This window comes from Caretta caretta, chromosome 9 (genome assembly GCF_965140235.1).
Source record: "Caretta caretta isolate rCarCar2 chromosome 9, rCarCar1.hap1, whole genome shotgun sequence".
Taxonomy (NCBI): Eukaryota; Metazoa; Chordata; order Testudines; family Cheloniidae; genus Caretta; species Caretta caretta.
Window position 1 is genome coordinate 2,420,085 of NC_134214.1, and position 27,618 is coordinate 2,447,702.

Genomic DNA, 27,618 nt, shown 5'->3' on the forward strand with positions numbered 1-27,618 from the left:
GCAAGGGCAGGCTGTCATTGGGAGTGACTTCAATCAGCTCGCCCAGGACTCAGCCACGGGCATCGTACCTGTCGGGTCGGTGATCATGCCACAAGCTGTGTCCTCCCTCGCTTCGCTCTCCAGCTGGGGGTCACAGACCAGCACTTGGTCAGGGGAGCATCTGGCAAGAGAGAGAAAAGTTTCTGATGAATGTTTCTTTATCTCCCCGGGCCAGATCTGGACAGGACGATGCCACATCTGCCCAGCAGGGACGACTCGATTCCAGCCACAGAGCGGAATCCAGGCTCCCTGAAAGGCTGCGTTCTGCCCCCACCTCCCCCACCACAGGAGGGGGCTCCCATTCCCGCACTGGGCACCTTGGGGTGCTCCACGACTCAATACGGAGTTGAATGAGGGGTGGAACACGCTGCTGCGGGAACCAGTGGATCGGTCCGGCTCCTGACTGGGACAGCAGGTGACCTCCCACCCACCAGCAGGTCTTCCTGGACTGGGGGACAGCAGACCTGCGAAGGCAGATGGTAGCAGGCCAGCCACTCACCGCCTGCTTATGCTCAGCTGGGGAGGGGGCTCTTGGGTGTACGGGAGAGGATGGTTGTGCTCAGCCCCAGGAGGAGCCGAGGTGGTGGACCCCTGGATGGGCGCCCTGTGGCTGAGTAGGCAGCACGCTTTCCTAGAGCTTTTGTAGCAAAGACCCCCTGATTAGCGTCCTTCTGTACGTACATGGTGTTATTCTCTGCCACCTGCCAGCTCTCTCCAAGCTCCGTGGAATCTCCTGCAATGCTGCCATTCGGCTTTAGGTTGTCATCCTTTGCATCGCCATTGTAATTACCTATCCAAAATGAAAACCGTGTAAAATACCTGAAATTCACAACTCCGCAATGCACACTAGCGTGTGGTTGTCAAACACATTGTAATGAACCGGCTAGCGTGTATGTGCACCATGCCCGCTCCGGGAAGGAGTACGAACTGCTCCCTGCGCGGCTCAGACACCGCACTGCTCACAGCTGAGGAAGATTCCATGGGAGATTAAATGGTAGGGGTCTGTGTGTTTGGAGCAAATGGTTTGGCGTTCCGATTGTGTCAGATCACACGGTGACTCGGGTAAATGGGTTACAATACAATGAGAACTAACCCGCACCCTTACACTCAAATTCTATCATTTCCGAGGCTTCGAAGCCCTGGGGGTAACACTCAAGGAGACGTCATCCCACGGGGATCCCACGCTTCTACGCCAGAAGAGAGGAAGCGGTCCTAGGGAATGAGTCGTTGGATGGGAAAACCCAGGACGCTGCCCCTGTAAGGGACCAGGCCTGGGAATTCCTGTAGTGCAGAGCGGGACAGGGCTCCTCTCTCTTCCAGCCAACTGGGAGGAGCTCTCCCTAGAAGGGCAATACATATGCTGGCTTCTCCCTCAGAACAGGGAGAGGCTGACAGGAGAAGGAAGCCAAAGCAAGAAGGCTGAGCTCCAGCTGAGAAGGGCTGGGAACGGTAGCTCCCCAGGAGCAGATGGGCACAGAAGGAGAGCCCCGGGTGTGGAAGAAGAATCATAGAATCACAGAATATCAGGGTTGGAAGGGACCTCAGCTTTGCACTGTTTCTTTTTAAAAACTAGCCCCAGACGGGAGTGCGCATAGCCACAAACTACACCATCTGCTCAAGAAAGTCCCTCAAAAAGCACAAGAACAAATCCGCAGAGACACACCCCGAGAACTCCGACCAGGGGTATTCTATCTGCGACCCAAGATCCATAAACCTGGAAATCCTGGACGCCCATCATCTCAGGCATTGGCACCCTGACAGCAGGATTGTCTGGCTATGTAGACTCCCTCCTCAGGCCCTATGCTACCAGCACTCCCAGCTATCTTCGAGAGACCACTGACTTCCTGAGGAAACTACAATCCATCGGTGATCTTTCTGAAAACACCATCCTGGCCACTTTGGATGTAGAAGCCCTCTACACCAACATTCCACACAAAGATGGACGACAGGCCATCAGGAACAGTATCCCCGATAACGTCACGGCAAACCTGGTGGCTGAACTTGGTGACTTTGTCCTCACCCATAACTATTTCACATTTGGGGACAATGTATACTTTCAAATCAGCGGCACTGCTATGGGTACCCGCATGGCCCCACAGTATGCCAACATTTTTATGGCTGACTGAGAACAACCCAGGAACCTATCCTTGCAACAAAGCCCGTTGCCAACTGTGTCCGCTTATCTAATCAGGGGACACCATCATAGGGCCTAATCACATCGGCCATACTATCAGAGGCTCGTTCACCTGCACATCTACCAATGTGATAGATGCCATCATGTGCCAGCTATGCCCCTCTACCATGGACATTGGTCAAACCAGACAGGCTCTACGTAAAAGAATAAATGGACACAAATCAGGGGTCAGGAATTATAACATTCAAAAACCAGTCGGAGAACACTTCAATCTCTTTGGTCACTCGATTATAGACCTAAAAGTGGCCATACTTCAACAAAAAAACTTCAAAAACAGACTCTAAAGAGAGACTGCTGAATTGGAATTAATTTGCAAACTGGATACAATTAACTTAGGCTTGAATAAAGACTGGGAGTGGATGTGGCATTACACAAAGTAAAACTATTTCTCCATGTTTATTCCCCTCCACTCCCGCCCCCACTGTTCCTCACACGTTCTTGTCAACAGCTGGAAATGGCCCACCTTCATTATCACTACAAAAGGTTCCCCCTGGCCCCGCTCTCCTGCTGGTAATAGCTCACCTTATCTGACCACTCTTGTTACAGTCTGTATGGTAACACCCATTGTTTCATGTTCTCTGTGTATATAAAATCTCCCCACCGTATTTTCCACTGTATGCATCCGATGAAGTGAGCTGCAGCTCACGAAAGCTTATGCTCAAATAAATTTGTTAGTCTCTAAGGTGCCACAAGTCCTCCTTTTCTCATAGCCACAATGGGGTGCTCAGGAGGGAAGCAGCCCTGATACATCCCTGTTCAACCTGCTGAGCTTCAAGTATTGCCAGGCTTGTCTCCTGGCAATCTAACTGGTCTCTGCTTGCTTCAGAGCGGAGTTTCTCACTCATCACCCACGTGTGTTAACCTGGGGTCTCCTTTGCTGTGTCACTAGATCAGAACTGGGTCTCTTACATGCATCAGATACATGTCTCTGACCTCTCTCTGGCATCTGCTCTATTCCGTCTTGCTGGACTCTCAAGGGCTCCCTGCGATTTGTGTCCTGCACAGCACCCAACATTTGGTTACGCTTGACAAAGAATACCAAAGAATTGTGGAGATTAAACATGAAAAGGACATACACTGGGTTATCTACTCCATCTCCTCGGCTACTTCAGCATTGGTCCCCAGGGGACCATTTTCTAATGCTTTGTCTTGCAGCAGACCCACCTTCTACTGCAGCTGGACAACAAAAAGCAGCTGTAAAAAGAAGGCTCAGTGATCAGAGAAGCCTTTGCCCGTGCTCGGACTGTGACTACGACAGTGCGGAGACAGTATGCATCTGTGAGTGCAAGGAACAAGACAGCAGAGCAGAAAAGCTCAGGACGGCTCCTAAACAGGGATTTGGAAATCTGTCCTGACCCGCAAGAAGGTCCTTAAAGTTTTATTCTCGTTTCCAAGTTGAAAGAAATGAAAAGCATAGATTAGGCCGGATAGTCCCAATCAAAGAGGGACAGACACGCTGCGATGCAAATAAGAGAAAAAAGATACGAGGGGACCTGGACCAGAGGCATCCAGGGTAGGACTGCGATAATATTTAGACTGCGGTTTATGGATGTGTTGAATGTGAGATTCCTCTCCTGTTAAAAATGACATCTGCAGTTGTCATTTCTGACACGAGAGTTAACGCCTGGGTAACCAGATTTCTTGCAAGTTACGTTTGCCAGGTACCCGGACAATGATGGTTCCTTCAATCCAGTGCCCAACATTGCAGTCCATACAAGACAGACTAGATTACTCTGGGATAAACATAAGACGGGACGAAAAAACCCAACCAATCCCCAAACTGCATGATTCATTGAAAAGCTCCTGATCGTATGACTTGACGGTACTCAAGAACAGGGATACTCACCACACAGGCCACAGAGCTGGCCCTTGTAACAACCGGACACTGAGACCTCCACATAGTGATTGCCGTCAAATCTGACCCAGAGACCAAAATCAGTTTCCAAAAGCACGTAGCGCCCGCTGATCTGGACCTTGATCTTGTTTTCAATCACCACGGGCAGGTTCCTTCTGGTGCCATTCACCTGAACAACACGTAGGGAAAGTCTGGTCACGACTAGGTACCCCCATAATTCCCAGGGAATCGCCCATGAATAGTCTAGCCAACGAGTTCACTGGCAGGAATGTTCTCATTCACACTGGGAATTTGGAGGAAATCTGACAGAAAGTTCACAGAGAGCCATTTTCAACTGCCAATCCTGAGTATTCTCCGGGGAAGCCTCATTCTAAGAAGCACACCCAACCAATGAGAAAACAGAAACCCACCATGTGACCTTTACGTCCAATCAAATGTCTCGATTTTTGCAGGTCTCAGTTTAAGCATGTCAGATGATTAAAATACTCCTTTTAAATAACATTTCACTTACAGTCACTTTCCTGTTCTTCAGCAAGGAAATCTGAGTTCCATAGACATCCACGTGCACCGACTTTACATAGGAAACTTTGGTATTGGAGCCCCTGTGCTCATTGGTGGTGGACACGTCAAAGGGTGGAAGCCCCCTGGAGCCGTTGCACACTTTGGAGAGGGTGTAAGTGCAGTTTCCCATGAAATGGTGAACTCTGCCATCAAACGTGTAGTAATGCGGGTCCCCTGAGGCACTGCAGGTGGCACGGCCTTAAAAGGAAGAAACGTGGATTTATCCCCTGCAAATCCCTCCCACGTAACTGCACCCCTGTCACCTGCGCTCCACCGAGCACTTCCTGTTGGTGCGCACTTCCTGCACACACCACTTCAGAGCTCACAGAAACAGCATCGACCGGGAACAGAGTGGGGAGGAGGCAGGCAAGCTGCCCCATCCCTAAATGCCATTGTGCTGTAACTGGAAGACATCTGCGAGGTTCCCTGGAAACTCAGGGAAGTCGTCCTCCCTGATGTGGGTCTTGATCTGGTGATGCGGAAACTAGGCTGAGACCTTCCAAACTCATTTTCCCTTCTGATCGGGGACAAGATCTGAACCCTGCTCTCACAGGGGGAGTGGGCCTCGGGAAGAAGCAGGAGTGGTCACCGTCAGGTCATATTAATTTCTGTAAGAGCAGATCTCGAGAGAGGAAGCTCCCATGTATCGCAACCCATTTCGCCACTTGAGAAGCTAAGTGACGAGCACAAGGATCCACTACAAGTCAGTGGCATCCCACGGAATAATAACAAGATGACGTGACTCCCTGTATCCTGCTTTCACCAGAAGTGACCACTTCCTTTTACAACCAATACAGTGTTCATGTTCCTCGGCTATACCCAGCAATGTGATTTCTGAACACCTAGGAAACTGACAATAGCATTGTGGTTGCGTGAAACCCACTGGAAATATCTCATGGATTTTTCAAACTCTGTTACCTAGAAATGGAGGACACAGAACCAAAAATTCATTGTTAAAGAAGAGCACTCTTGGTAGACGTTGAATCTTAGCTCTAACACTAAGGCTTTGGTTCTAAGTTGGAGCCAAACCCAGAAGAGACGTAGTAAACGGAAGCAAATAAGATGTGGTTAAGTGCCTCTGAGAAGAGCTTTTGCAAGCTTGCTCTGTCCGGTCTGACCCCGAGCACTAGGGCTAGCCCCAGGTTGTCCTCCAGCAAGACTCAAAGGCTTAGACAAACCTGCACTAGTTCCACACTTGGCTAGAGCTACCAGCTGCTTTACCATTTGTAAGGTGAAAAGGTTTTGGGTCGCACCGATGGAATAACTCTACCTGGGGGACTGGTCAGCATTACTGTTGGACTTGCCTTCCTAAAACATAAATGTGGAGTTTTCAAACAGCTATTAGGGTGGAAACGTAATCTGCAGTCAGGCACCAATTTCTCACCCCACATGTGAATGGGGAGGAGCTTTGTCCAACACGGAGGAACCCACGTTACCTGTCTGACAGGGCTCTGCTGTCGTTGGAGTTGCTGTGGTCGGGGACTCTCCTGGCAAAATATACAAAGGAAATAACATGAAGAGGTTGGTCACTCTGTTCTGTGAGGAGTAGACTAGGACGACTCTTGAACAGTTTCCTCTTGGACTTTAAATGATCATGTGATCAGGAGAAATGTGATTCGACCAACACTGAGCGCAATTTCAAAACGTAATAGCTCTTAAAACGCCTCACGATAAACAGACGGAACGTGTCTTTACCACCTGCCCCCCAACTCCACCCCCAGTCCTCCTCTGTGAGTAGAGAGAAGGATTTATTCTCAGCCACAGTCTCCTAGCAGATTAACCTGTGCTGCTTATTGTGTGGGGCGGAGTGGTCTCCGAAGCAGGGCTTGTTCCTTGCACTGTTGTAGACTCTAACGAGATGATCACAGCATTGGTTGGTGAGGGCCAGGAACCCAGCGTGAGGTTCAGTAACATACACGGTGGGAACTGGGGACCCTTCTCCAAAATGAACCGTTCTGCCTCCCAGATGTTACGTTCTTTGAAACCTCATCTGCACCCAGCCACCGAGTTCACAGCCCACCAGGAAATGTCCAGGAGATTGAGGAAGCACTGAGAGATCCACCTTACCTGGTGGACTGGTGCCTACTGTAGTTGGACTTGAAGTCGTTGAGGCGTCTACTGGAAAAAGATACAAAGACATTCACGTTGAGAGGCTGTTCATGCTGTTCTATGAAAAGTTCTATAGGATAACCCTCGGAAGCTCTTTTTTAGACTGCAGATGACCACGTGTGAGAAATGTGATTCTAGAAACACAGAGCACATGACATGTGCCCAAACAGCACCCAGCATCCAGAGACACGTCATTCTCAGAGACGCCTGTCATGCAAAACACCTGCGACCTGGTAGCTCTCTCAGAAAAGGGAGACGTGTTCCTGCTCCTGCGGGCTCTCTGCACCGTGCAGATGACCTGTGTCTACCCCTGCGCGCGAGTACTTTGCAAGAGCAACTTAGACTCTTGGTAGTTTTTAATTTGCCTTCCCCCCGCAGCCCATTGGTATTTTCCTAAATCAACCCCTTTGAGTTCAACGTTTGCATTTGTGACATTGGGTGATTTGGGGCTTGATTCTGCATTCCCTACTCAGGTCAAACTCCAGTGATCCTGCAAAGGTCTATGCCAGCTCCACTCCCACTGCAGGGGAGGGAGCTCCGTGATTGCAAGATAGGGGATTTGTCTTTGACTGTCTCTTTGCACTGGCAAGAATCAGCCGTCAGCTCCTTCCTGTGCCATCACATAAGGGATAAAGTATCTGGAAAAAGTCCTTCTGGACCAGAAGCGTCTGATTACTGAACTCACACGTGGAACTTTTTTCAGGGAGAACTCACCAGGGGGGTAACAGCCCAGCTCCCCGTCCTGAACACCGCAGATCTCCAGCGATCCACACGCCCAGCCTGTGCAGGTGATGTTGTTATTGCTGTTGCAGGTGCAGCGCTCAGTGCAGGTGTCGTGGGTGAACCAGCTCTCACCCAGCTGTGAGAGAACGGAGAAGCACTTGACTAGATAATCGTAGAAAGTCTATCGACTAGTGTCACCTACGTGCGGTGCTTTGCAAACTCTGGGTCCTGACCCAGTCCTGGGTCACGGAATGGAAGGCGCTGGGTCGCGGCACCTCTGGCCAGCCCCCCCACCGGGCTGTTAAAGTGCCGTCGGCGGTGCTTTTCGGCTAAGGCCGGCTAGTCCCTACCCATTCCCCCACTGCGCAGCGCCCCCACAAACTGAGTGCGGGGGTGGGGAGCGATGCCTGTGGGCGAGAGCCACGCAGAGCCGCCTGCGTGCCTCCTCCTAGGAGCCAGACATGCTTCTGGATGTTTCTGGGGCCCAGTGTGGTCTGCAGTGCCAGGACAGGCGGGAAGCCTTCCTCTGCACCCCAGCTCCGCTGCTCACCAGGACCTTCCGGAGGTAAGCCCGTGTCCGAACCCCGTGCCCCAATCCCCTGCCCCAGCCCTGAGCACCCTCCCCATACCCTGCATCCCAAACACTCTGTCCCCGACCCCACCTCAGAGCCTGCACCCCCACCCGAGAGCCCTGAGTCCCTGCCACACCCCAACCCCCTGCCCCAATCCTGAGCCACCCCCAAATCCGGAGCCCTCTGCTGCAGCCCACAGCCCTCAGCCCCAGCCGAGAGCCTGCACCCCCAGCTCAGAGACCTGACCCCTTCCACACCCCAACCCCGTGCCCCAGCCAGAGCCCCATCCCGCACCCTGAACCCCTCATTCCCGGCCCCACCCCTCAGCCCTCACCCCCGCACCACAATCCCCTGCTCAAGCCCTAAGACCCTCCCACACCCCAAACCCCTCATCCCAGCTCCGCTGCGTCGCTGGTATCAACAATTTTCTTCAACTGGGTCACAAAAACAAGAGTTTCAAAACTCCTGCCCTAGTGGATAATCAAAGGAGTTGAGAACAGTTCAATGCCTTTGATACTCTCCATGCTATGAGCTCCCTCCCTAGTGAGACACTGTGGCCCAGGAGAAGGTGTCTGGGACTGGGACACTTGAGACCTGCGTTCTAGTCTGAGCACTGGCCTGCTGGATGAGCTTACGCAAGCCATTTGACCGCTCGGTGCCTCAGTTTCCCCTTCTGTAAACTGGAGAGAATGATACCGACCTCCTTGGTAAAGCGCTTTGAGATCTGCTCTTGACAAGAGCTAGGAATGGTTATTATTTACATGAACAATTAGATCCACACAACCCACTGACCTGAGCCCAGAGGAAGTTAGTCTCTCTTCATTAATTATGATCAGTTACAGTCACAGTGAAAGAATCTGGGGGTTGTTGTATCTGTGTCTAGGTGCGCAGGGTAACTTGCCTGATGATAGTGGTTGTTTCCATCCACACAACCGCAGCTGCTCTCCGGCACACAGGTGTCTCCACTCAGAACGTAGCCTTCGTTACAGAAACAGCCTTCCACTGGTAAGGAGCTGCAAGGGCTAAACGCAGAGGGAGTCACGCAGGTGGAAGGACACCTGCTCCCACAGCTCTTGTACTGGCTTCCTCCCGGACAGGAGATTGCTGCAAGTGAGAAGAAAAACCCACATCACTGAAAGGAAAAGATCCCAAAGCAATTCTCTTGAAACTTCCCCTCTTTGTTCCAGGACAGCAAAGGGTGGTTAGAAAGCTCTGCATATGGTGACTGCTCTGTGCTGAGGTTTTTCTCCAGGGACAGAGTGGAAAGCCTTTGTGCAGGGAATGACAGACAGACAGACAGACTAATGATGCCTGGTTGGGGACCGGTTGTATCCAGGGATTGGAAATAGGCAACAGGATACAAGTCCAGCCTTTCACCTATTGACGTGGATGTCGGCTGAAACGCGCCTCTGGTGGCTTGTCTCTCGCAGCGCAGAGCTGGCTGGTGGCCCGTGGAAAGCAGCCGAGATGGGTCATCGGTGTCCAGTGGCTTTCCACGCTCTGACTCTGGAGAGTCCTGTCCTTCTGCTGGTTGGCCGTTCACTCCCTCCCAGTCTCCACACTTCCCTTGCCCTCTGCACACCTGGCCTTCCCCTCTGCCCCTACCTCCTCCCTTCACTGTCCCCTCTCCCGTCCTCCTCCCTTTGCAGCTAATCCCCTCCCGACAAACCAAACCAACCAACCCAATCCCGGCAGGCCCAGGTCATTTACAATCCAGACCCCTGCTCACTCTGCTTGTGTCTTACTCCCTCCCGCAGCCTGCGCCTGTCTTGCCTAGACAGAGTGGAATGGGGCTTCGGAACAGGGGCTGTCCTCTGTTGCTTAGACAGTACCCAGAGCAATGGGCCCCCATCTCAGCTGGGGTCCATAGGTGCTGCTCTAATATACAGAAGAAATCATACGAACAATTTAGGGATAAGGAGGAGACTTTAGTGGGGGCACAATGCCCCAAATCTTCCTACTGCAGAGTTTTTTGCACCTTCCTCTGAAGCAGCTGGTGATGGGGGCCATCAGAGGCAGGATCCTGAGTTTGCTGGCACATGGCTCGGTTCCGAGAAGGCCCTTCCAATGGGGACCGCTTATTGCCTCAAGTGGACCTCTCCAGAACAGAGCTCATGCAGCCGGTGCACGCAAGGTGGGGAAGGTCGCCCTGCTGCTTCCTGGGCAGCAGCTGTTCTAAGGGCTAATGGAGCAATGGTGGCCCTCATTCTCCTCTGGCTGACTCCAGCTTTACACTGGAGTACCTCCATGGACTTCAGTGGCTACTGCTGATTCGCACCAATGGAAGTGAGCAAAGACACAGACCCTCTTCCTCTAAAACTGCCAGGCTAGTACCTTTCACAAGGACCTAACATTCCTTCCTAACAATTACAAATAGAAGGGACTGTGGGGAGTTTCACTCGAGTCGCGGCTACTGTTTCTTCCACGGCAGCTCCCCAGACTGGAGACGCTCTTTGGATAAACAGAGCATTTCAACCTCTCAGGCGCTCTTATTTTACCAGCACTAAATTCAGACAAATTAATACTTAGATGCTTTTTGAGGCTAGATCAGATTCAGTCTGAATATTATACCTAACCTGGCAGGATCCAGTGTAGAACTGGACCAGACTCAGGGCAAGAGAACGGAGAGACCACCCTCAAAGCATGACAGAAGAGGAAAGTGCATGCCGTCAGGGAATACAGGAAGCTCTAATTTGAAGAGCTTCTTGCATGATGAAAGTTGAATTCCAGAACTTAATAGAGATCAATTGCAACACTCACGGCACAAAGTATTATTTCTCCATTCTCTGCAGATCCCAGCATTTGTGCACGACTCTGCATAAGCCTGCAGCCCGTTGCATAAGGACACTGTCGGCTCCTTAGTGTGACACATGTCGTAAACACAGTTTTCCAAGAAAATCTCTGGAGCTACTTTGGCGTGACAGTCCTTGAAGATACCTATGTTAAGTCAGGAAAGAAACAGAATCACAGAAAGGAAGATGGAAGAAGCCGAGCGGTGCCACTAACCATCCCCTGTCATGGCAAGGAGTCAGTGCTCCCTGGCCAGTGTAGGCTGACCAGCTCGCTAGACTCAGCCAGACCAAACCTGGAGCTGAATACACCCAAACACTGGTGAGATTTGGCTTAGGCCTGTCTCTACCATTTGCAGGGTAAGTACAACGTCACTCAAAGCGGACACCCTTGTTCTTGATAGAGAGCTAGCAACGCCCTGGTAGTTACTGTTTCCGGAGGAGGGAAGGCCTAAAGCACTTCAGATACCCCTGTAAGAAAGCGGGCAATGGGGACCACCACACTATGTCTCTGCTGCAGCAGAGTGCAAGTTAATGGGAGCTCTGTGCGGGCAGGAGCGGCAGAACGAGGCCCTTGAAGTGCAATGCCCAAATAATCGTCACATCCTGGTGCCATCTCAGTGCACGATCCAGTCCGAGCAGGTAACTCAGGGCAACTCCTGGGGCTTCTAGTTCAGCTTTTCGCACTGGGGGCCATACACATGTCCCTGGGGACTCGGGGCCGTGGTCCCAGGGAGCGAGGTCGGGACGGAGGCAAGGGCAGGCTGTCATTGGGAGTGATTTCAATCAGCTCGCCCAGGACTCAGCCACGGGCATCGTACCTGTCGGGTCGGTGATCATGCCACAAGCTGTGTCCTCCCTCGCTTCGCTCTCCAGCTGGGGGTCACAGACCAGCACTTGGTCAGGGGAGCATCTGGCAAGAGAGAGAAAAGTTTCTGATGAATGTTTCTTTATCTCCCCGGGCCAGATCTGGACAGGACGATGCCACGTCTGCCCAGCAGGGACGACTCGATTCCAGCCACAGAGCGGAATCCAGGCTCCCGGAAAGGCTGCGTTCTGCCCCCACCTCCCCCACCACAGGAGGGGGCTCCCATTCCCGCACTGGGTATCTTGGGGTGCTCCACGACTCAGACGGAGTTGAATGAGGGGTGGAACACGCTGCTGCGGGAACCAGTGGATCGGTCCGGCTCCTGACTGGGACAGCAGGTGACCTCCCACCCACCAGCAGGTCTTCCTGGACTGGGGGACAGCAGACCTGCGAAGGCAGATGGTAGCAGGCCAGCCACTCACCGCCTGCTTATGCTCAGCTGGGGAGGGGGCTCTTGGGTGTACGGGAGAGGATGGTTGTGCTCAGCCCCAGGAGGAGCCGAGGTGGTGGAGCCCTGGATGGGCGCCCTGCGGCTGAGTAGGCAGCACGCTTTCCTAGAGCTTTTGTAGCAAAGACCCCCTGATTAGCGTCCTTCTGTACGTACATGGTGTTATTCTCTGCCACCAGCCAGCTCTCTCCAAGCTCCGTGGAATCTCCTGCAATGCTGCCATTCGGCTTTAGGTTGTCATCCTTTGCATCGCCATTGTAATTACCTATCCAAAATGAAAAACGTGTAGATTACTTGAAATTCACAACTCCACAATGCACACTAGCGTGTGGTTGTCAAACACATTGTAATGAACCGGCTAGCATGTATGTGCACCATGCCCGCTCCGGGAAGGAGTACGAACTGCTCCCTGCGCGGCTCAGACACCGCACTGCTCACAGCTGAGGAAGATTCCATGGGAGATTAAATGGTAGGGGTCTGTGTGTTTGGAGCAAATGGTTTGGCGTTCCGATTGTGTCAGATCACACGGTGACTTGGGTAAATGGGTTACAATACAATGAGAACTAACCCGCACCCTTACACTCAAATTCTATCATTTCCGAGGCTTCGAAGCCCTGGGGGTAACACTCAAGGAGACGTCATCCCACGGGGATCCCACGCTTCTACGCCAGAAGAGAGGAAGCGGTCCTAGGGAATGAGTCGTTGGATGGGAAAACCCAGGACGCTGCCCCTGTAAGGGACCAGGCCTGGGAATTCCTGTAGTGCAGAGCGGGACAGGGCTCCTCTCTCTTCCAGCCAACTGGGAGGAGCTCTCCCTAGAAGGGCAATACATATGCTGGCTTCTCCCTCAGAACAGGGAGAGGCTGACAGGAGAAGGAAGCCAAAGCAAGAAGGCTGAGCTCCAGCTGAGAAGGGCTGGGAACGGTAGCTCCCCAGGAGCAGATGGGCACAGAAGGAGAGCCCCGGGTGTGGAAGAAGAATCATAGAATCACAGAATATCAGGGTTGGAAGGGACCTCAGCTTTGCACTGTTTCTTTTTAAAAACTAGCCCCAGACGGGAGTGCGCATAGCCGCAAACTACACCATCTGCTCAAGAAAGTCCCTCAAAAAGCACAAGAACAAATCCGCAGAGACACACCCCGAGAACTCCGACCAGGGGTATTCTATCTGCGACCCAAGATCCATAAACCTGGAAATCCTGGACGCCCATCATCTCAGGCATTGGCACCCTGACAGCAGGATTGTCTGGCTATGTAGACTCCCTCCTCAGGCCCTATGCTACCAGCACTCCCAGCTATCTTCGAGAGACCACTGACTTCCTGAGGAAACTACAATCCATCGGTGATCTTTCTGAAAACACCATCCTGGCCACTTTGGATGTAGAAGCCCTCTACACCAACATTCCACACAAAGATGGACGACAGGCCATCAGGAACAGTATCCCCGATAACGTCACGGCAAACCTGGTGGCTGAACTTGGTGACTTTGTCCTCACCCATAACTATTTCACATTTGGGGACAATGTATACTTTCAAATCAGCGGCACTGCTATGGGTACCCGCATGGCCCCACAGTATGCCAACATTTTTATGGCTGACTGAGAACAACCCAGGAACCTATCCTTGCAACAAAGCCCGTTGCCAACTGTGTCCGCTTATCTAATCAGGGGACACCATCATAGGGCCTAATCACATCGGCCATACTATCAGAGGCTCGTTCACCTGCACATCTACCAATGTGATAGATGCCATCATGTGCCAGCTATGCCCCTCTACCATGGACATTGGTCAAACCAGACAGGCTCTACGTAAAAGAATAAATGGACACAAATCAGGGGTCAGGAATTATAACATTCAAAAACCAGTCGGAGAACACTTCAATCTCTTTGGTCACTCGATTATAGACCTAAAAGTGGCCATACTTCAACAAAAAAACTTCAAAAACAGACTCTAAAGAGAGACTGCTGAATTGGAATTAATTTGCAAACTGGATACAATTAACTTAGGCTTGAATAAAGACTGGGAGTGGATGTGGCATTACACAAAGTAAAACTATTTCTCCATGTTTATTCCCCTCCACTCCCGCCCCCACTGTTCCTCACACGTTCTTGTCAACAGCTGGAAATGGCCCACCTTCATTATCACTACAAAAGGTTCCCCCTGGCCCCGCTCTCCTGCTGGTAATAGCTCACCTTATCTGACCACTCTTGTTACAGTCTGTATGGTAACACCCATTGTTTCATGTTCTCTGTGTATATAAAATCTCCCCACCGTATTTTCCACTGTATGCATCCGATGAAGTGAGCTGCAGCTCACGAAAGCTTATGCTCAAATAAATTTGTTAGTCTCTAAGGTGCCACAAGTCCTCCTTTTCTCATAGCCACAATGGGGTGCTCAGGAGGGAAGCAGCCCTGATACATCCCTGTTGAACCTGCTGAGCTTCAAGTATTGCCAGGCTTGTCTCCTGGCAATCTAACTGGTCTCTGCTTGCTTCAGAGCGGAGTTTCTCACTCATCACCCACGTGTGTTAACCTGGGGTCTCCTTTGCTGTGTCACTAGATCAGAACTGGGTCTCTTACATGCATCAGATACATGTCTCTGACCTCTCTCTGGCATCTGCTCTATTCCGTCTTGCTGGACTCTCAAGGGCTCCCTGCGATTTGTGTCCTGCACAGCACCCAACATTTGGTTACGCTTGACAAAGAATACCAAAGAATTGTGGAGATTAAACATGAAAAGGACATACACTGGGTTATCTACTCCATCTCCTCGGCTACTTCAGCATTGGTCCCCAGGGGACCATTTTCTAATGCTTTGTCTTGCAGCAGACCCACCTTCTACTGCAGCTGGACAACAAAAAGCAGCTGTAAAAAGAAGGCTCAGTGATCAGAGAAGCCTTTGCCCGTGCTCGGACTGTGACTACGACAGTGCGGAGACAGTATGCATCTGTGAGTGCAAGGAACAAGACAGCAGAGCAGAAAAGCTCAGGACGGCTCCTAAACAGGGATTTGGAAATCTGTCCTGACCCGCAAGAAGGTCCTTAAAGTTTTATTCTCGTTTCCAAGTTGAAAGAAATGAAAAGCATAGATTAGGCCGGATAGTCCCAATCAAAGAGGGACAGACATGCTGCGATGCAAATAAGAGAAAAAAGATACGAGGGGACCTGGACCAGAGGCATCCAGGGTAGGACTGCGATAATATTTAGACTGCGGTTTATGGATGTGTTGAATGTGAGATTCCTCTCCTGTTAAAAATGACATCTGCAGTTGTCATTTCTGACACGAGAGTTAACGCCTGGGTAACCAGATTTCTTGCAAGTTACGTTTGCCAGGTACCCGGACAATGATGGTTCCTTCAATCCAGTGCCCAACATTGCAGTCCATACAAGACAGACTAGATTACTCTGGGATAAACATAAGACGGGACGAAAAAACCCAACCAATCCCCAAACTGCATGATTCATTGAAAAGCTCCTGATCGTATGACTTGACGGTACTCAAGAACAGGGATACTCACCACACAGGCCACAGAGCTGGCCCTTGTAACAACCGGACACTGAGACCTCCACATAGTGATTGCCGTCAAATCTGACCCAGAGACCAAAATCAGTTTCCAAAAGCACGTAGCGCCCGCTGATCTGGACCTTGATCTTGTTTTCAATCACCACGGGCAGGTTCCTTCTGGTGCCATTCACCTGAACAACACGTAGGGAAAGTCTGGTCACGACTAGGTACCCCCATAATTCCCAGGGAATCGCCCATGAATAGTCTAGCCAACGAGTTCACTGGCAGGAATGTTCTCATTCACACTGGGAATTTGGAGGAAATCTGACAGAAAGTTCACAGAGAGCCATTTTCAACTGCCAATCCTGAGTATTCTCCGGGGAAGCCTCATTCTAAGAAGCACACCCAACCAATGAGAAAACAGAAACCCACCATGTGACCTTTACGTCCAATCAAATGTCTCGATTTTTGCAGGTCTCAGTTTAAGCATGTCAGATGATTAAAATACTCCTTTTAAATAACATTTCACTTACAGTCACTTTCCTGTTCTTCAGCAAGGAAATCTGAGTTCCATAGACATCCACGTGCACCGACTTTACATAGGAAACTTTGGTATTGGAGCCCCTGTGCTCATTGGTGGTGGACACGTCAAAGGGTGGAAGCCCCCTGGAGCCGTTGCACACTTTGGAGAGGGTGTAAGTGCAGTTTCCCATGAAATGGTGAACTCTGCCATCAAACGTGTAGTAATGCGGGTCCCCTGAGGCACTGCAGGTGGCACGGCCTTAAAAGGAAGAAACGTGGATTTATCCCCTGCAAATCCCTCCCACGTAACTGCACCCCTGTCACCTGCGCTCCACCGAGCACTTCCTGTTGGTGCGCACTTCCTGCACACACCACTTCAGAGCTCACAGAAACAGCATCGACCGGGAACAGAGTGGGGAGGAGGCAGGCAAGCTGCCCCATCCCTAAATGCCATTGTGCTGTAACTGGAAGACATCTGCGAGGTTCCCTGGAAACTCAGGGAAGTCGTCCTCCCTGATGTGGGTCTTGATCTGGTGATGCGGAAACTAGGCTGAGACCTTCCAAACTCATTTTCCCTTCTGATCGGGGACAAGATCTGAACCCTGCTCTCACAGGGGGAGTGGGCCTCGGGAAGAAGCAGGAGTGGTCACCGTCAGGTCATATTAATTTCTGTAAGTGCAGATCTCGAGAGAGGAAGCTCCCATGTATCGCAACCCATTTCGCCACTTGAGAAGCTAAGTGACGAGCACAAGGATCCACTACAAGTCAGTGGCATCCCACGGAATAATAACAAGATGACGTGACTCCCTGTATCCTGCTTTCACCAGAAGTGACCACTTCCTTTTACAACCAATACAGTGTTCATGTTCCTCGGCTATACCCAGCAAAAAGTGATTTCTGAACACCTAGGAAACTGACAATAGCATTGTGGTTGCGTGAAACCCACTGGAAATATCTCATGGATTTTTCAAACTCTGTTACCTAGAAATGGAGGACACAGAACCAAAAATTCATTGTTAAAGAAGAGCACTCTTGGTAGACGTTGAATCTTAGCTCTAACACTAAGGCTTTGGTTCTAAGTTGGAGCCAAACCCAGAAGAGACGTAGTAAACGGAAGCAAATAAGATGTGGTTAAGTGCCTCTGAGAAGAGCTTTTGCAAGCTTGCTCTGTCCGGTCTGACCCCGAGCACTAGGGCTAGCCCCAGGTTGTCCTCCAGCAAGACTCAAAGGCTTAGACAAACCTGCACTAGTTCCACACTTGGCTAGAGCTACCAGCTGCTTTACCATTTGTAAGGTGAAAAGGTTTTGGGTCGCACCGATGGAATAACTCTACCTGGGGGACTGGTCAGCATTACTGTTGGACTTGCCTTCCTAAAACATAAATGTGGAGTTTTCAAACAGCTATTAGGGTGGAAACGTAATCTGCAGTCAGGCACCAATTTCTCACCCCACATGTGAATGGGGAGGAGCTTTGTCCAACACGGAGGAACCCACGTTACCTGTCTGACAGGGCTCTGCTGTCGTTGGAGTTGCTGTGGTCGGGGACTCTCCTGGCAAAATATACAAAGGAAATAACATGAAGAGGTTGGTCACTCTGTTCTGTGAGGAGTAGACTAGGACGACTCTTGAACAGTTTCCTCTTGGACTTTAAATGATCATGTGATCAGGAGAAATGTGATTCGACCAACACTGAGCGCAATTTCAAAACGTAATAGCTCTTAAAACGCCTCACGATAAACAGACGGAACGTGACTTTACCACCTGCCCCCCAACTCCACCCCCAGTCCTCCTCTGTGAGTAGAGAGAAGGATTTATTCTCAGCCACAGTCTCCTAGCAGATTAACCTGTGCTGCTTATTGTGTGGGGCGGAGTGGTCTCCGAAGCAGGGCTTGTTCCTTGCACTGTTGTAGACTCTAACGAGATGATCACAGCATTGGTTGGTGAGGGCCAGGAACCCAGCGTGAGGTTCAGTAACATACACGGTGGGAACTGGGGACCCTTCTCCAAAATGAACCGTTCTGCCTCCCAGATGTTACGTTCTTTGAAACCTCATCTGCACCCAGCCACCGAGTTCACAGCCCACCAGGAAATGTCCAGGAGATTGAGGAAGCACTGAGAGATCCACCTTACCTGGTGGACTGGTGCCTACTGTAGTTGGACTTGAAGTCGTTGAGGCGTCTACTGGAAAAAGATACAAAGACATTCACGTTGAGAGGCTGTTCATGCTGTTCTATGAAAAGTTCTATAGGATAACCCTCGGAAGCTCTTTTTTAGACTGCAGATGACCACGTGTGAGAAATGTGATTCTAGAAACACAGAGCACATGACATGTGCCCAAACAGCACCCAGCATCCAGAGACACGTCATTCTCAGAGACGCCTGTCATGCAAAACACCTGCGACCTGGTAGCTCTCTCAGAAAAGGGAGACGTGTTCCTGCTCCTGCGGGCTCTCTGCACCGTGCAGATGACCTGTGTCTACCCCTGCGCGCGAGTACTTTGCAAGAGCAACTTAGACTCTTGGTAGTTTTTAATTTGCCTTCCCCCCGCAGCCCATTGGTATTTTCCTAAATCAACCCCTTTGAGTTCAACGTTTGCATTTGTGACATTGGGTGATTTGGGGCTTGATTCTGCATTCCCTACTCAGGTCAAACTCCAGTGATCCTGCAAAGGTCTATGCCAGCTCCACTCCCACTGCAGGGGAGGGAGCTCCGTGATTGCAAGATAGGGGATTTGTCTTTGACTGTCTCTTTGCACTGGCAAGAATCAGCCGTCAGCTCCTTCCTGTGCCATCACATAAGGGATAAAGTATCTGGAAAAAGTCCTTCTGGACCAGAAGCGTCTGATTACTGAACTCACACGTGGAACTTTTTTCAGGGAGAACTCACCAGGGGGGTAACAGCCCAGCTCCCCGTCCTGAACACCGCAGATCTCCAGCGATCCACACGCCCAGCCTGTGCAGGTGATGTTGTTATTGCTGTTGCAGGTGCAGCGCTCAGTGCAGGTGTCGTGGGTGAACCAGCTCTCACCCAGCTGTGAGAGAACGGAGAAGCACTTGACTAGATAATCGTAGAAAGTCTATCGACTAGTGTCACCTACGTGTGGTGCTTTGCAAACTTTGGGTCCTGACCCAGTCCTGGGTCACGGAATGGAAGGCGCTGGGTCGCGGCACCTCTGGCCAGCCCCCCCACCGGGCTGTTAAAGTGCCGTCGGCGGTGCTTTTCGGCTAAGGCCGGCTAGTCCCTACCCATTCCCCCACTGCGCAGCACCCCCACAAACTGAGTGCGGGGGTGGGGAGCGATGCCTGTGGGCGAGAGCCACGCAGAGCCGCCTGCGTGCCTCCTCCTAGGAGCCAGACATGCTTCTGGATGTTTCTGGGGCCCAGTGTGGTCTGCAGTGCCAGGACAGGCGGGAAGCCTTCCTCTGCACCCCAGCTCCGCTGCTCACCAGGACCTTCCGGAGGTAAGCCCGTGTCCGAACCCCGTGCCCCAATCCCCTGCCCCAGCCCTGAGCACCCTCCCCATACCCTGCATCCCAAACACTCTGTCCCCGACCCCACCTCAGAGCCTGCACCCCCACCCGAGAGCCCTGAGTCCCTGCCACACCCCAACCCCCTGCCCCAATCCTGAGCCACCCCCAAATCCGGAGCCCTCTGCTGCAGCCCACAGCCCTCAGCCCCAGCCGAGAGCCTGCACCCCCAGCTCAGAGACCTGACCCCTTCCGCACCCCAACCCCGTGCCCCAGCCAGAGCCCCATCCCGCACCCTGAACCCCTCATTCCCGGCCCCACCCCACAGCCCTCATCCCCGCACCACAATCCCCTGCTCAAGCCCTAAGACCCTCCCACACCCCAAACCCCTCATCCCAGCTCCGCTGCGTCGCTGGTATCAACAATTTTCTTCAACTGGGTCACAAAAACAAGAGTTTCAAAACTCCTGCCCTAGTGGATAATCAAAGGAGTTGAGAACAGTTCAATGCCTTTGATACTCTCCATGCTACGAGCTCCCTCCCTAGTGAGACACTGTGGCCCAGGAGAAGGTGTCTGGGACTGGGACACTTGAGACCTGCGTTCTAGTCTGAGCACTGGCCTGCTGGATGAGCTTACGCAAGCCATTTGACCGCTCGGTGCCTCAGTTTCCCCTTCTGTAAACTGGAGAGAATGATACCGACCTCCTTGGTAAAGCGCTTTGAGATCTGCTCTTGACAAGAGCTAGGAATGGTTATTATTTACATGAACAATTAGATCCACACAACCCACTGACCTGAGCCCAGAGGAAGTTAGTCTCTCTTCATTAATTATGATCAGTTACAGTCACAGTGAAAGAATCTGGGGGTTGTTGTATCTGTGTCTAGGTGCGCAGGGTAACTTGCCTGATGATAGTGGTTGTTTCCATCCACACAACCGCAGCTGCTCTCCGGCACACAGGTGTCTCCACTCAGAACGTAGCCTTCGTTACAGAAACAGCCTTCCACTGGTAAGGAGCTGCAAGGGCTAAACGCAGAGGGAGTCACGCAGGTGGAAGGACACCTGCTCCCACAGCTCTTGTACTGGCTTCCTCCCGGACAGGAGATTGCTGCAAGTGAGAAGAAAAACCCACATCACTGAAAGGAAAAGATCCCAAAGCAATTCTCTTGAAACTTCCCCTCTTTGTTCCAGGACAGCAAAGGGTGGTTAGAAAGCTCTGCATATGGTGACTGCTCTGTGCTGAGGTTTTTCTCCAGGGACAGAGTGGAAAGCCTTTGTGCAGGGAATGACAGACAGACAGACAGACTAATGATGCCTGGTTGGGGACCGGTTGTATCCAGGGATTGGAAATAGGCAACAGGATACAAGTCCAGCCTTTCACCTATTGACGTGGATGTCGGCTGAAACGCGCCTCCGGTGGCTTGTCTCTCGCAGCGCACAGCTGGCTGGTGGCCCGTGGAAAGCAGCCGAGATGGGTCATCCGTGTCCAGTGGCTTTCCACGCTCTGACTCTGGAGAGTCCTGTCCTTCTGCTGGTTGGCCGTTCACTCCCTCCCAGTCTCCACACTTCCCTTGCCCTCTGCACACCTGGCCTTCCCCTCTGCCCCTACCTCCTCCCTTCACTGTCCCCTCTCCCGTCCTCCTCCCTTTGCAGCTAATCCCCTCCCGACAAACCAAACCAACCAACCCAATCCCGGCAGGCCCAGGTCATTTACAATCCAGACCCCTGCTCACTCTGCTTGTGTCTTACTCCCTCCCGCAGCCTGCGCCTGTCTTGCCTAGACAGAGTGGAATGGGGCTTCGGAACAGGGGCTGTCCTCTGTTGCTTAGACAGTACCCAGAGCAATGGGCCCCCATCTCAGCTGGGGTCCATAGGTGCTGCTCTAATATACAGAAGAAATCATACGAACAATTTAGGGATAAGGAGGAGACTTTAGTGGGGGCACAATGCCCCAAATCTTCCTACTGCAGAGTTTTTTGCACCTTCCTCTGAAGCAGCTGGTGATGGGGGCCATCAGAGGCAGGATCCTGAGTTTGCTGGCACATGGCTCGGTTCCGAGAAGGCCCTTCCAATGGGGACCGCTTATTGCCTCAAGTGGACCTCTCCAGAACAGAGCTCATGCAGCCGGTGCACGCAAGGTGGGGAAGGTCGCCCTGCTGCTTCCTGGGCAGCAGCTGTTCTAAGGGCTAATGGAGCAATGGTGGCCCTCATTCTCCTCTGGCTGACTCCAGCTTTACACTGGAGTACCTCCATGGACTTCAGTGGCTACTGCTGATTCGCACCAATGGAAGTGAGCAAAGACACAGACCCTCTTCCTCTAAAACTGCCAGGCTAGTACCTTTCACAAGGACCTAACATTCCTTCCTAACAATTACAAATAGAAGGGACTGTGGGGAGTTTCACTCGAGTCGCGGCTACTGTTTCTTCCACGGCAGCTCCCCAGACTGGAGACGCTCTTTGGATAAACAGAGCATTTCAACCTCTCAGGCGCTCTTATTTTACCAGCACTAAATTCAGACAAATTAATACTTAGATGCTTTTTGAGGCTAGATCAGATTCAGTCTGAATATTATACCTAACCTGGCAGGATCCAGTGTAGAACTGGACCAGACTCAGGGCAAGAGAACGGAGAGACCACCCTCAAAGCATGACAGAAGAGGAAAGTGCATGCCGTCAGGGAATACAGGAAGCTCTAATTTGAAGAGCTTCTTGCATGATGAAAGTTGAATTCCAGAACTTAATAGAGATCAATTGCAACACTCACGGCACAAAGTATTATTTCTCCATTCTCTGCAGATCCCAGCATTTGTGCACGACTCTGCATAAGCCTGCAGCCCGTTGCATAAGGACACTGTCGGCTCCTTAGTGTGACACATGTCGTAAACACAGTTTTCCAAGAAAATCTCTGGAGCTACTTTGGCGTGACAGTCCTTGAAGATACCTATGTTAAGTCAGGAAAGAAACAGAATCACAGAAAGGAAGATGGAAGAAGCCGAGCGGTGCCACTAACCATCCCCTGTCATGGCAAGGAGTCAGTGCTCCCTGGCCAGTGTAGGCTGACCAGCTCGCTAGACTCAGCCAGACCAAACCTGGAGCTGAATACACCCAAACACTGGTGAGATTTGGCTTAGGCCTGTCTCTACCATTTGCAGGGTAAGTACAACGTCACTCAAAGCGGACACCCTTGTTCTTGATAGAGAGCTAGCAACGCCCTGGTAGTTACTGTTTCCGGAGGAGGGAAGGCCTAAAGCACTTCAGATACCCCTGTAAGAAAGCGGGCAATGGGGACCACCACACTATGTCTCTGCTGCAGCAGAGTGCAAGTTAATGGGAGCTCTGTGCGGGCAGGAGCGGCAGAACGAGGCCCTTGAAGTGCAATGCCCAAATAATCGTCACATCCTGGTGCCATCTCAGTGCACGATCCAGTCCGAGCAGGTAACTCAGGGCAACTCCTGGGGCTTCTAGTTCAGCTTTTCGCACTGGGGGCCATACACATGTCCCTGGGGACTCGGGGCCGTGGTCCCAGGGAGCGAGGTCGGGACGGAGGCAAGGGCAGGCTGTCATTGGGAGTGATTTCAATCAGCTCGCCCAGGACTCAGCCACGGGCATCGTACCTGTCGGGTCGGTGATCATGCCACAAGCTGTGTCCTCCCTCGCTTCGCTCTCCAGCTGGGGGTCACAGACCAGCACTTGGTCAGGGGAGCATCTGGCAAGAGAGAGAAAAGTTTCTGATGAATGTTTCTTTATCTCCCCGGGCCAGATCTGGACAGGACGATGCCACGTCTGCCCAGCAGGGACGACTCGATTCCAGCCACAGAGCGGAATCCAGGCTCCCGGAAAGGCTGCGTTCTGCCCCCACCTCCCCCACCACAGGAGGGGGCTCCCATTCCCGCACTGGGTATCTTGGGGTGCTCCACGACTCAGACGGAGTTGAATGAGGGGTGGAACACGCTGCTGCGGGAACCAGTGGATCGGTCCGGCTCCTGACTGGGACAGCAGGTGACCTCCCACCCACCAGCAGGTCTTCCTGGACTGGGGGACAGCAGACCTGCGAAGGCAGATGGTAGCAGGCCAGCCACTCACCGCCTGCTTATGCTCAGCTGGGGAGGGGGCTCTTGGGTGTACGGGAGAGGATGGTTGTGCTCAGCCCCAGGAGGAGCCGAGGTGGTGGAGCCCTGGATGGGCGCCCTGCGGCTGAGTAGGCAGCACGCTTTCCTAGAGCTTTTGTAGCAAAGACCCCCTGATTAGCGTCCTTCTGTACGTACATGGTGTTATTCTCTGCCACCAGCCAGCTCTCTCCAAGCTCCGTGGAATCTCCTGCAATGCTGCCATTCGGCTTTAGGTTGTCATCCTTTGCATCGCCATTGTAATTACCTATCCAAAATGAAAAACGTGTAGATTACTTGAAATTCACAACTCCACAATGCACACTAGCGTGTGGTTGTCAAACACATTGTAATGAACCGGCTAGCATGTATGTGCACCATGCCCGCTCCGGGAAGGAGTACGAACTGCTCCCTGCGCGGCTCAGACACCGCACTGCTCCCAGCTGAGGAAGATTCCATGGGAGATTAAATGGTAGGGGTCTGTGTGTTTGGAGCAAATGGTTTGGCGTTCCGATTGTGTCAGATCACACGGTGACTTGGGTAAATGGGTTACAATACAATGAGAACTAACCCGCACCCTTACACTCAAATTCTATCATTTCCGAGGCTTCGAAGCCCTGGGGGTAACACTCAAGGAGACGTCATCCCATGGGGATCCCACGCTTCTCCGCCAGAAGAGAGGAAGCGGTCCTAGGGAATGAGTCGTTGGATGGGAAAACCCAGGACGCTGCCCCTGTAAGGGACCAGGCCTGGGAATTCCTGTAGTGCAGAGCGGGACAGGGCTCCTCTCTCTTCCAGCCAACTGGGAGGAGCTCTCCCTAGAAGGGCAATACATATGCTGGCTTCTCCCTCAGAACAGGGAGAGGCTGACAGGAGAAGGAAGCCAAAGCAAGAAGGCTGAGCTCCAGCTGAGAAGGGCTGGGAACGGTAGCTCCCCAGGAGCAGATGGGCACAGAAGGAGAGCCCCGGGTGTGGAAGAAGAATCATAGAATCACAGAATATCAGGGTTGGAAGGGACCTCAGCTTTGCACTGTTTCTTTTTAAAAACTAGCCCCAGACGGGAGTGCGCATAGCCGCAAACTACACCATCTGCTCAAGAAAGTCCCTCAAAAAGCACAAGAACAAATCCGCAGAGACACACCCCGAGAACTCCGACCAGGGGTATTCTATCTGCGACCCAAGATCCATAAACCTGGAAATCCTGGACGCCCATCATCTCAGGCATTGGCACCCTGACAGCAGGATTGTCTGGCTATGTAGACTCCCTCCTCAGGCCCTATGCTACCAGCACTCCCAGCTATCTTCGAGAGACCACTGACTTCCTGAGGAAACTACAATCCATCGGTGATCTTTCTGAAAACACCATCCTGGCCACTTTGGATGTAGAAGCCCTCTACACCAACATTCCACACAAAGATGGACGACAGGCCATCAGGAACAGTATCCCCGATAACGTCACGGCAAACCTGGTGGCTGAACTTGGTGACTTTGTCCTCACCCATAACTATTTCACATTTGGGGACAATGTATACTTTCAAATCAGCGGCACTGCTATGGGTACCCGCATGGCCCCACAGTATGCCAACATTTTTATGGCTGACTGAGAACAACCCAGGAACCTATCCTTGCAACAAAGCCCGTTGCCAACTGTGTCCGCTTATCTAATCAGGGGACACCATCATAGGGCCTAATCACATCGGCCATACTATCAGAGGCTCGTTCACCTGCACATCTACCAATGTGATAGATGCCATCATGTGCCAGCTATGCCCCTCTACCATGGACATTGGTCAAACCAGACAGGCTCTACGTAAAAGAATAAATGGACACAAATCAGGGGTCAGGAATTATAACATTCAAAAACCAGTCGGAGAACACTTCAATCTCTTTGGTCACTCGATTATAGACCTAAAAGTGGCCATACTTCAACAAAAAAACTTCAAAAACAGACTCTAAAGAGAGACTGCTGAATTGGAATTAATTTGCAAACTGGATACAATTAACTTAGGCTTGAATAAAGACTGGGAGTGGATGTGGCATTACACAAAGTAAAACTATTTCTCCATGTTTATTCCCCTCCACTCCCGCCCCCACTGTTCCTCACACGTTCTTGTCAACAGCTGGAAATGGCCCACCTTCATTATCACTACAAAAGGTTCCCCCTGGCCCCGCTCTCCTGCTGGTAATAGCTCACCTTATCTGACCACTCTTGTTACAGTCTGTATGGTAACACCCATTGTTTCATGTTCTCTGTGTATATAAAATCTCCCCACCGTATTTTCCACTGTATGCATCCGATGAAGTGAGCTGCAGCTCACGAAAGCTTATGCTCAAATAAATTTGTTAGTCTCTAAGGTGCCACAAGTCCTCCTTTTCTCATAGCCACAATGGGGTGCTCAGGAGGGAAGCAGCCCTGATACATCCCTGTTGAACCTGCTGAGCTTCAAGTATTGCCAGGCTTGTCTCCTGGCAATCTAACTGGTCTCTGCTTGCTTCAGAGCGGAGTTTCTCACTCATCACCCACGTGTGTTAACCTGGGGTCTCCTTTGCTGTGTCACTAGATCAGAACTGGGTCTCTTACATGCATCAGATACATGTCTCTGACCTCTCTCTGGCATCTGCTCTATTCCGTCTTGCTGGACTCTCAAGGGCTCCCTGCGATTTGTGTCCTGCACAGCACCCAACATTTGGTTACGCTTGACAAAGAATACCAAAGAATTGTGGAGATTAAACATGAAAAGGACATACACTGGGTTATCTACTCCATCTCCTCGGCTACTTCAGCATTGGTCCCCAGGGGACCATTTTCTAATGCTTTGTCTTGCAGCAGACCCACCTTCTACTGCAGCTGGACAACAAAAAGCAGCTGTAAAAAGAAGGCTCAGTGATCAGAGAAGCCTTTGCCCGTGCTCGGACTGTGACTACGACAGTGCGGAGACAGTATGCATCTGTGAGTGCAAGGAACAAGACAGCAGAGCAGAAAAGCTCAGGACGGCTCCTAAACAGGGATTTGGAAATCTGTCCTGACCCGCAAGAAGGTCCTTAAAGTTTTATTCTCGTTTCCAAGTTGAAAGAAATGAAAAGCATAGATTAGGCCGGATAGTCCCAATCAAAGAGGGACAGACACGCTGCGATGCAAATAAGAGAAAAAAGATACGAGGGGACCTGGACCAGAGGCATCCAGGGTAGGACTGCGATAATATTTAGACTGCGGTTTATGGATGTGTTGAATGTGAGATTCCTCTCCTGTTAAAAATGACATCTGCAGTTGTCATTTCTGACACGAGAGTTAACGCCTGGGTAACCAGATTTCTTGCAAGTTACGTTTGCCAGGTACCCGGACAATGATGGTTCCTTCAATCCAGTGCCCAACATTGCAGTCCATACAAGACAGACTAGATTACTCTGGGATAAACATAAGACGGGACGAAAAAACCCAACCAATCCCCAAACTGCATGATTCATTGAAAAGCTCCTGATCGTATGACTTGACGGTACTCAAGAACAGGGATACTCACCACACAGGCCACAGAGCTGGCCCTTGTAACAACCGGACACTGAGACCTCCACATAGTGATTGCCGTCAAATCTGACCCAGAGACCAAAATCAGTTTCCAAAAGCACGTAGCGCCCGCTGATCTGGACCTTGATCTTGTTTTCAATCACCACGGGCAGGTTCCTTCTGGTGCCATTCACCTGAACAACACGTAGGGAAAGTCTGGTCACGACTAGGTACCCCCATAATTCCCAGGGAATCGCCCATGAATAGTCTAGCCAACGAGTTCACTGGCAGGAATGTTCTCATTCACACTGGGAATTTGGAGGAAATCTGACAGAAAGTTCACAGAGAGCCATTTTCAACTGCCA

At 51.4% G+C, this 27,618-nt stretch overlaps 1 protein-coding gene across 1 annotated transcript in view; it reads right to left on the reverse strand.

The window, feature by feature from the left end:
* Nucleotides 1-27,618, reverse strand: part of LOC125642702 (IgGFc-binding protein-like) — a 124,790-nt gene that overhangs the window by 57,343 nt on the left and 39,829 nt on the right. The window contains exons 34-54 of the mRNA XM_075132642.1: nucleotides 27,270-27,447; nucleotides 23,911-24,019; nucleotides 23,260-23,351; nucleotides 22,410-22,586; nucleotides 20,551-20,753; nucleotides 19,069-19,213; nucleotides 18,313-18,363; nucleotides 17,682-17,732; nucleotides 16,194-16,441; nucleotides 15,674-15,851; nucleotides 12,315-12,423; nucleotides 11,664-11,755; nucleotides 10,814-10,990; nucleotides 8,955-9,157; nucleotides 7,473-7,617; nucleotides 6,717-6,767; nucleotides 6,086-6,136; nucleotides 4,600-4,847; nucleotides 4,080-4,257; nucleotides 721-829; nucleotides 69-160 (exon numbers count right to left, since the gene is read on the reverse strand). Coding sequence (XP_074988743.1) covers nucleotides 69-160; nucleotides 721-829; nucleotides 4,080-4,257; nucleotides 4,600-4,847; nucleotides 6,086-6,136; nucleotides 6,717-6,767; nucleotides 7,473-7,617; nucleotides 8,955-9,157; nucleotides 10,814-10,990; nucleotides 11,664-11,755; nucleotides 12,315-12,423; nucleotides 15,674-15,851; nucleotides 16,194-16,441; nucleotides 17,682-17,732; nucleotides 18,313-18,363; nucleotides 19,069-19,213; nucleotides 20,551-20,753; nucleotides 22,410-22,586; nucleotides 23,260-23,351; nucleotides 23,911-24,019; nucleotides 27,270-27,447 — 2,887 coding nt within the window. The remainder of the gene's footprint in view (nucleotides 1-68; nucleotides 161-720; nucleotides 830-4,079; nucleotides 4,258-4,599; nucleotides 4,848-6,085; nucleotides 6,137-6,716; nucleotides 6,768-7,472; nucleotides 7,618-8,954; nucleotides 9,158-10,813; nucleotides 10,991-11,663; nucleotides 11,756-12,314; nucleotides 12,424-15,673; nucleotides 15,852-16,193; nucleotides 16,442-17,681; nucleotides 17,733-18,312; nucleotides 18,364-19,068; nucleotides 19,214-20,550; nucleotides 20,754-22,409; nucleotides 22,587-23,259; nucleotides 23,352-23,910; nucleotides 24,020-27,269; nucleotides 27,448-27,618) is intronic.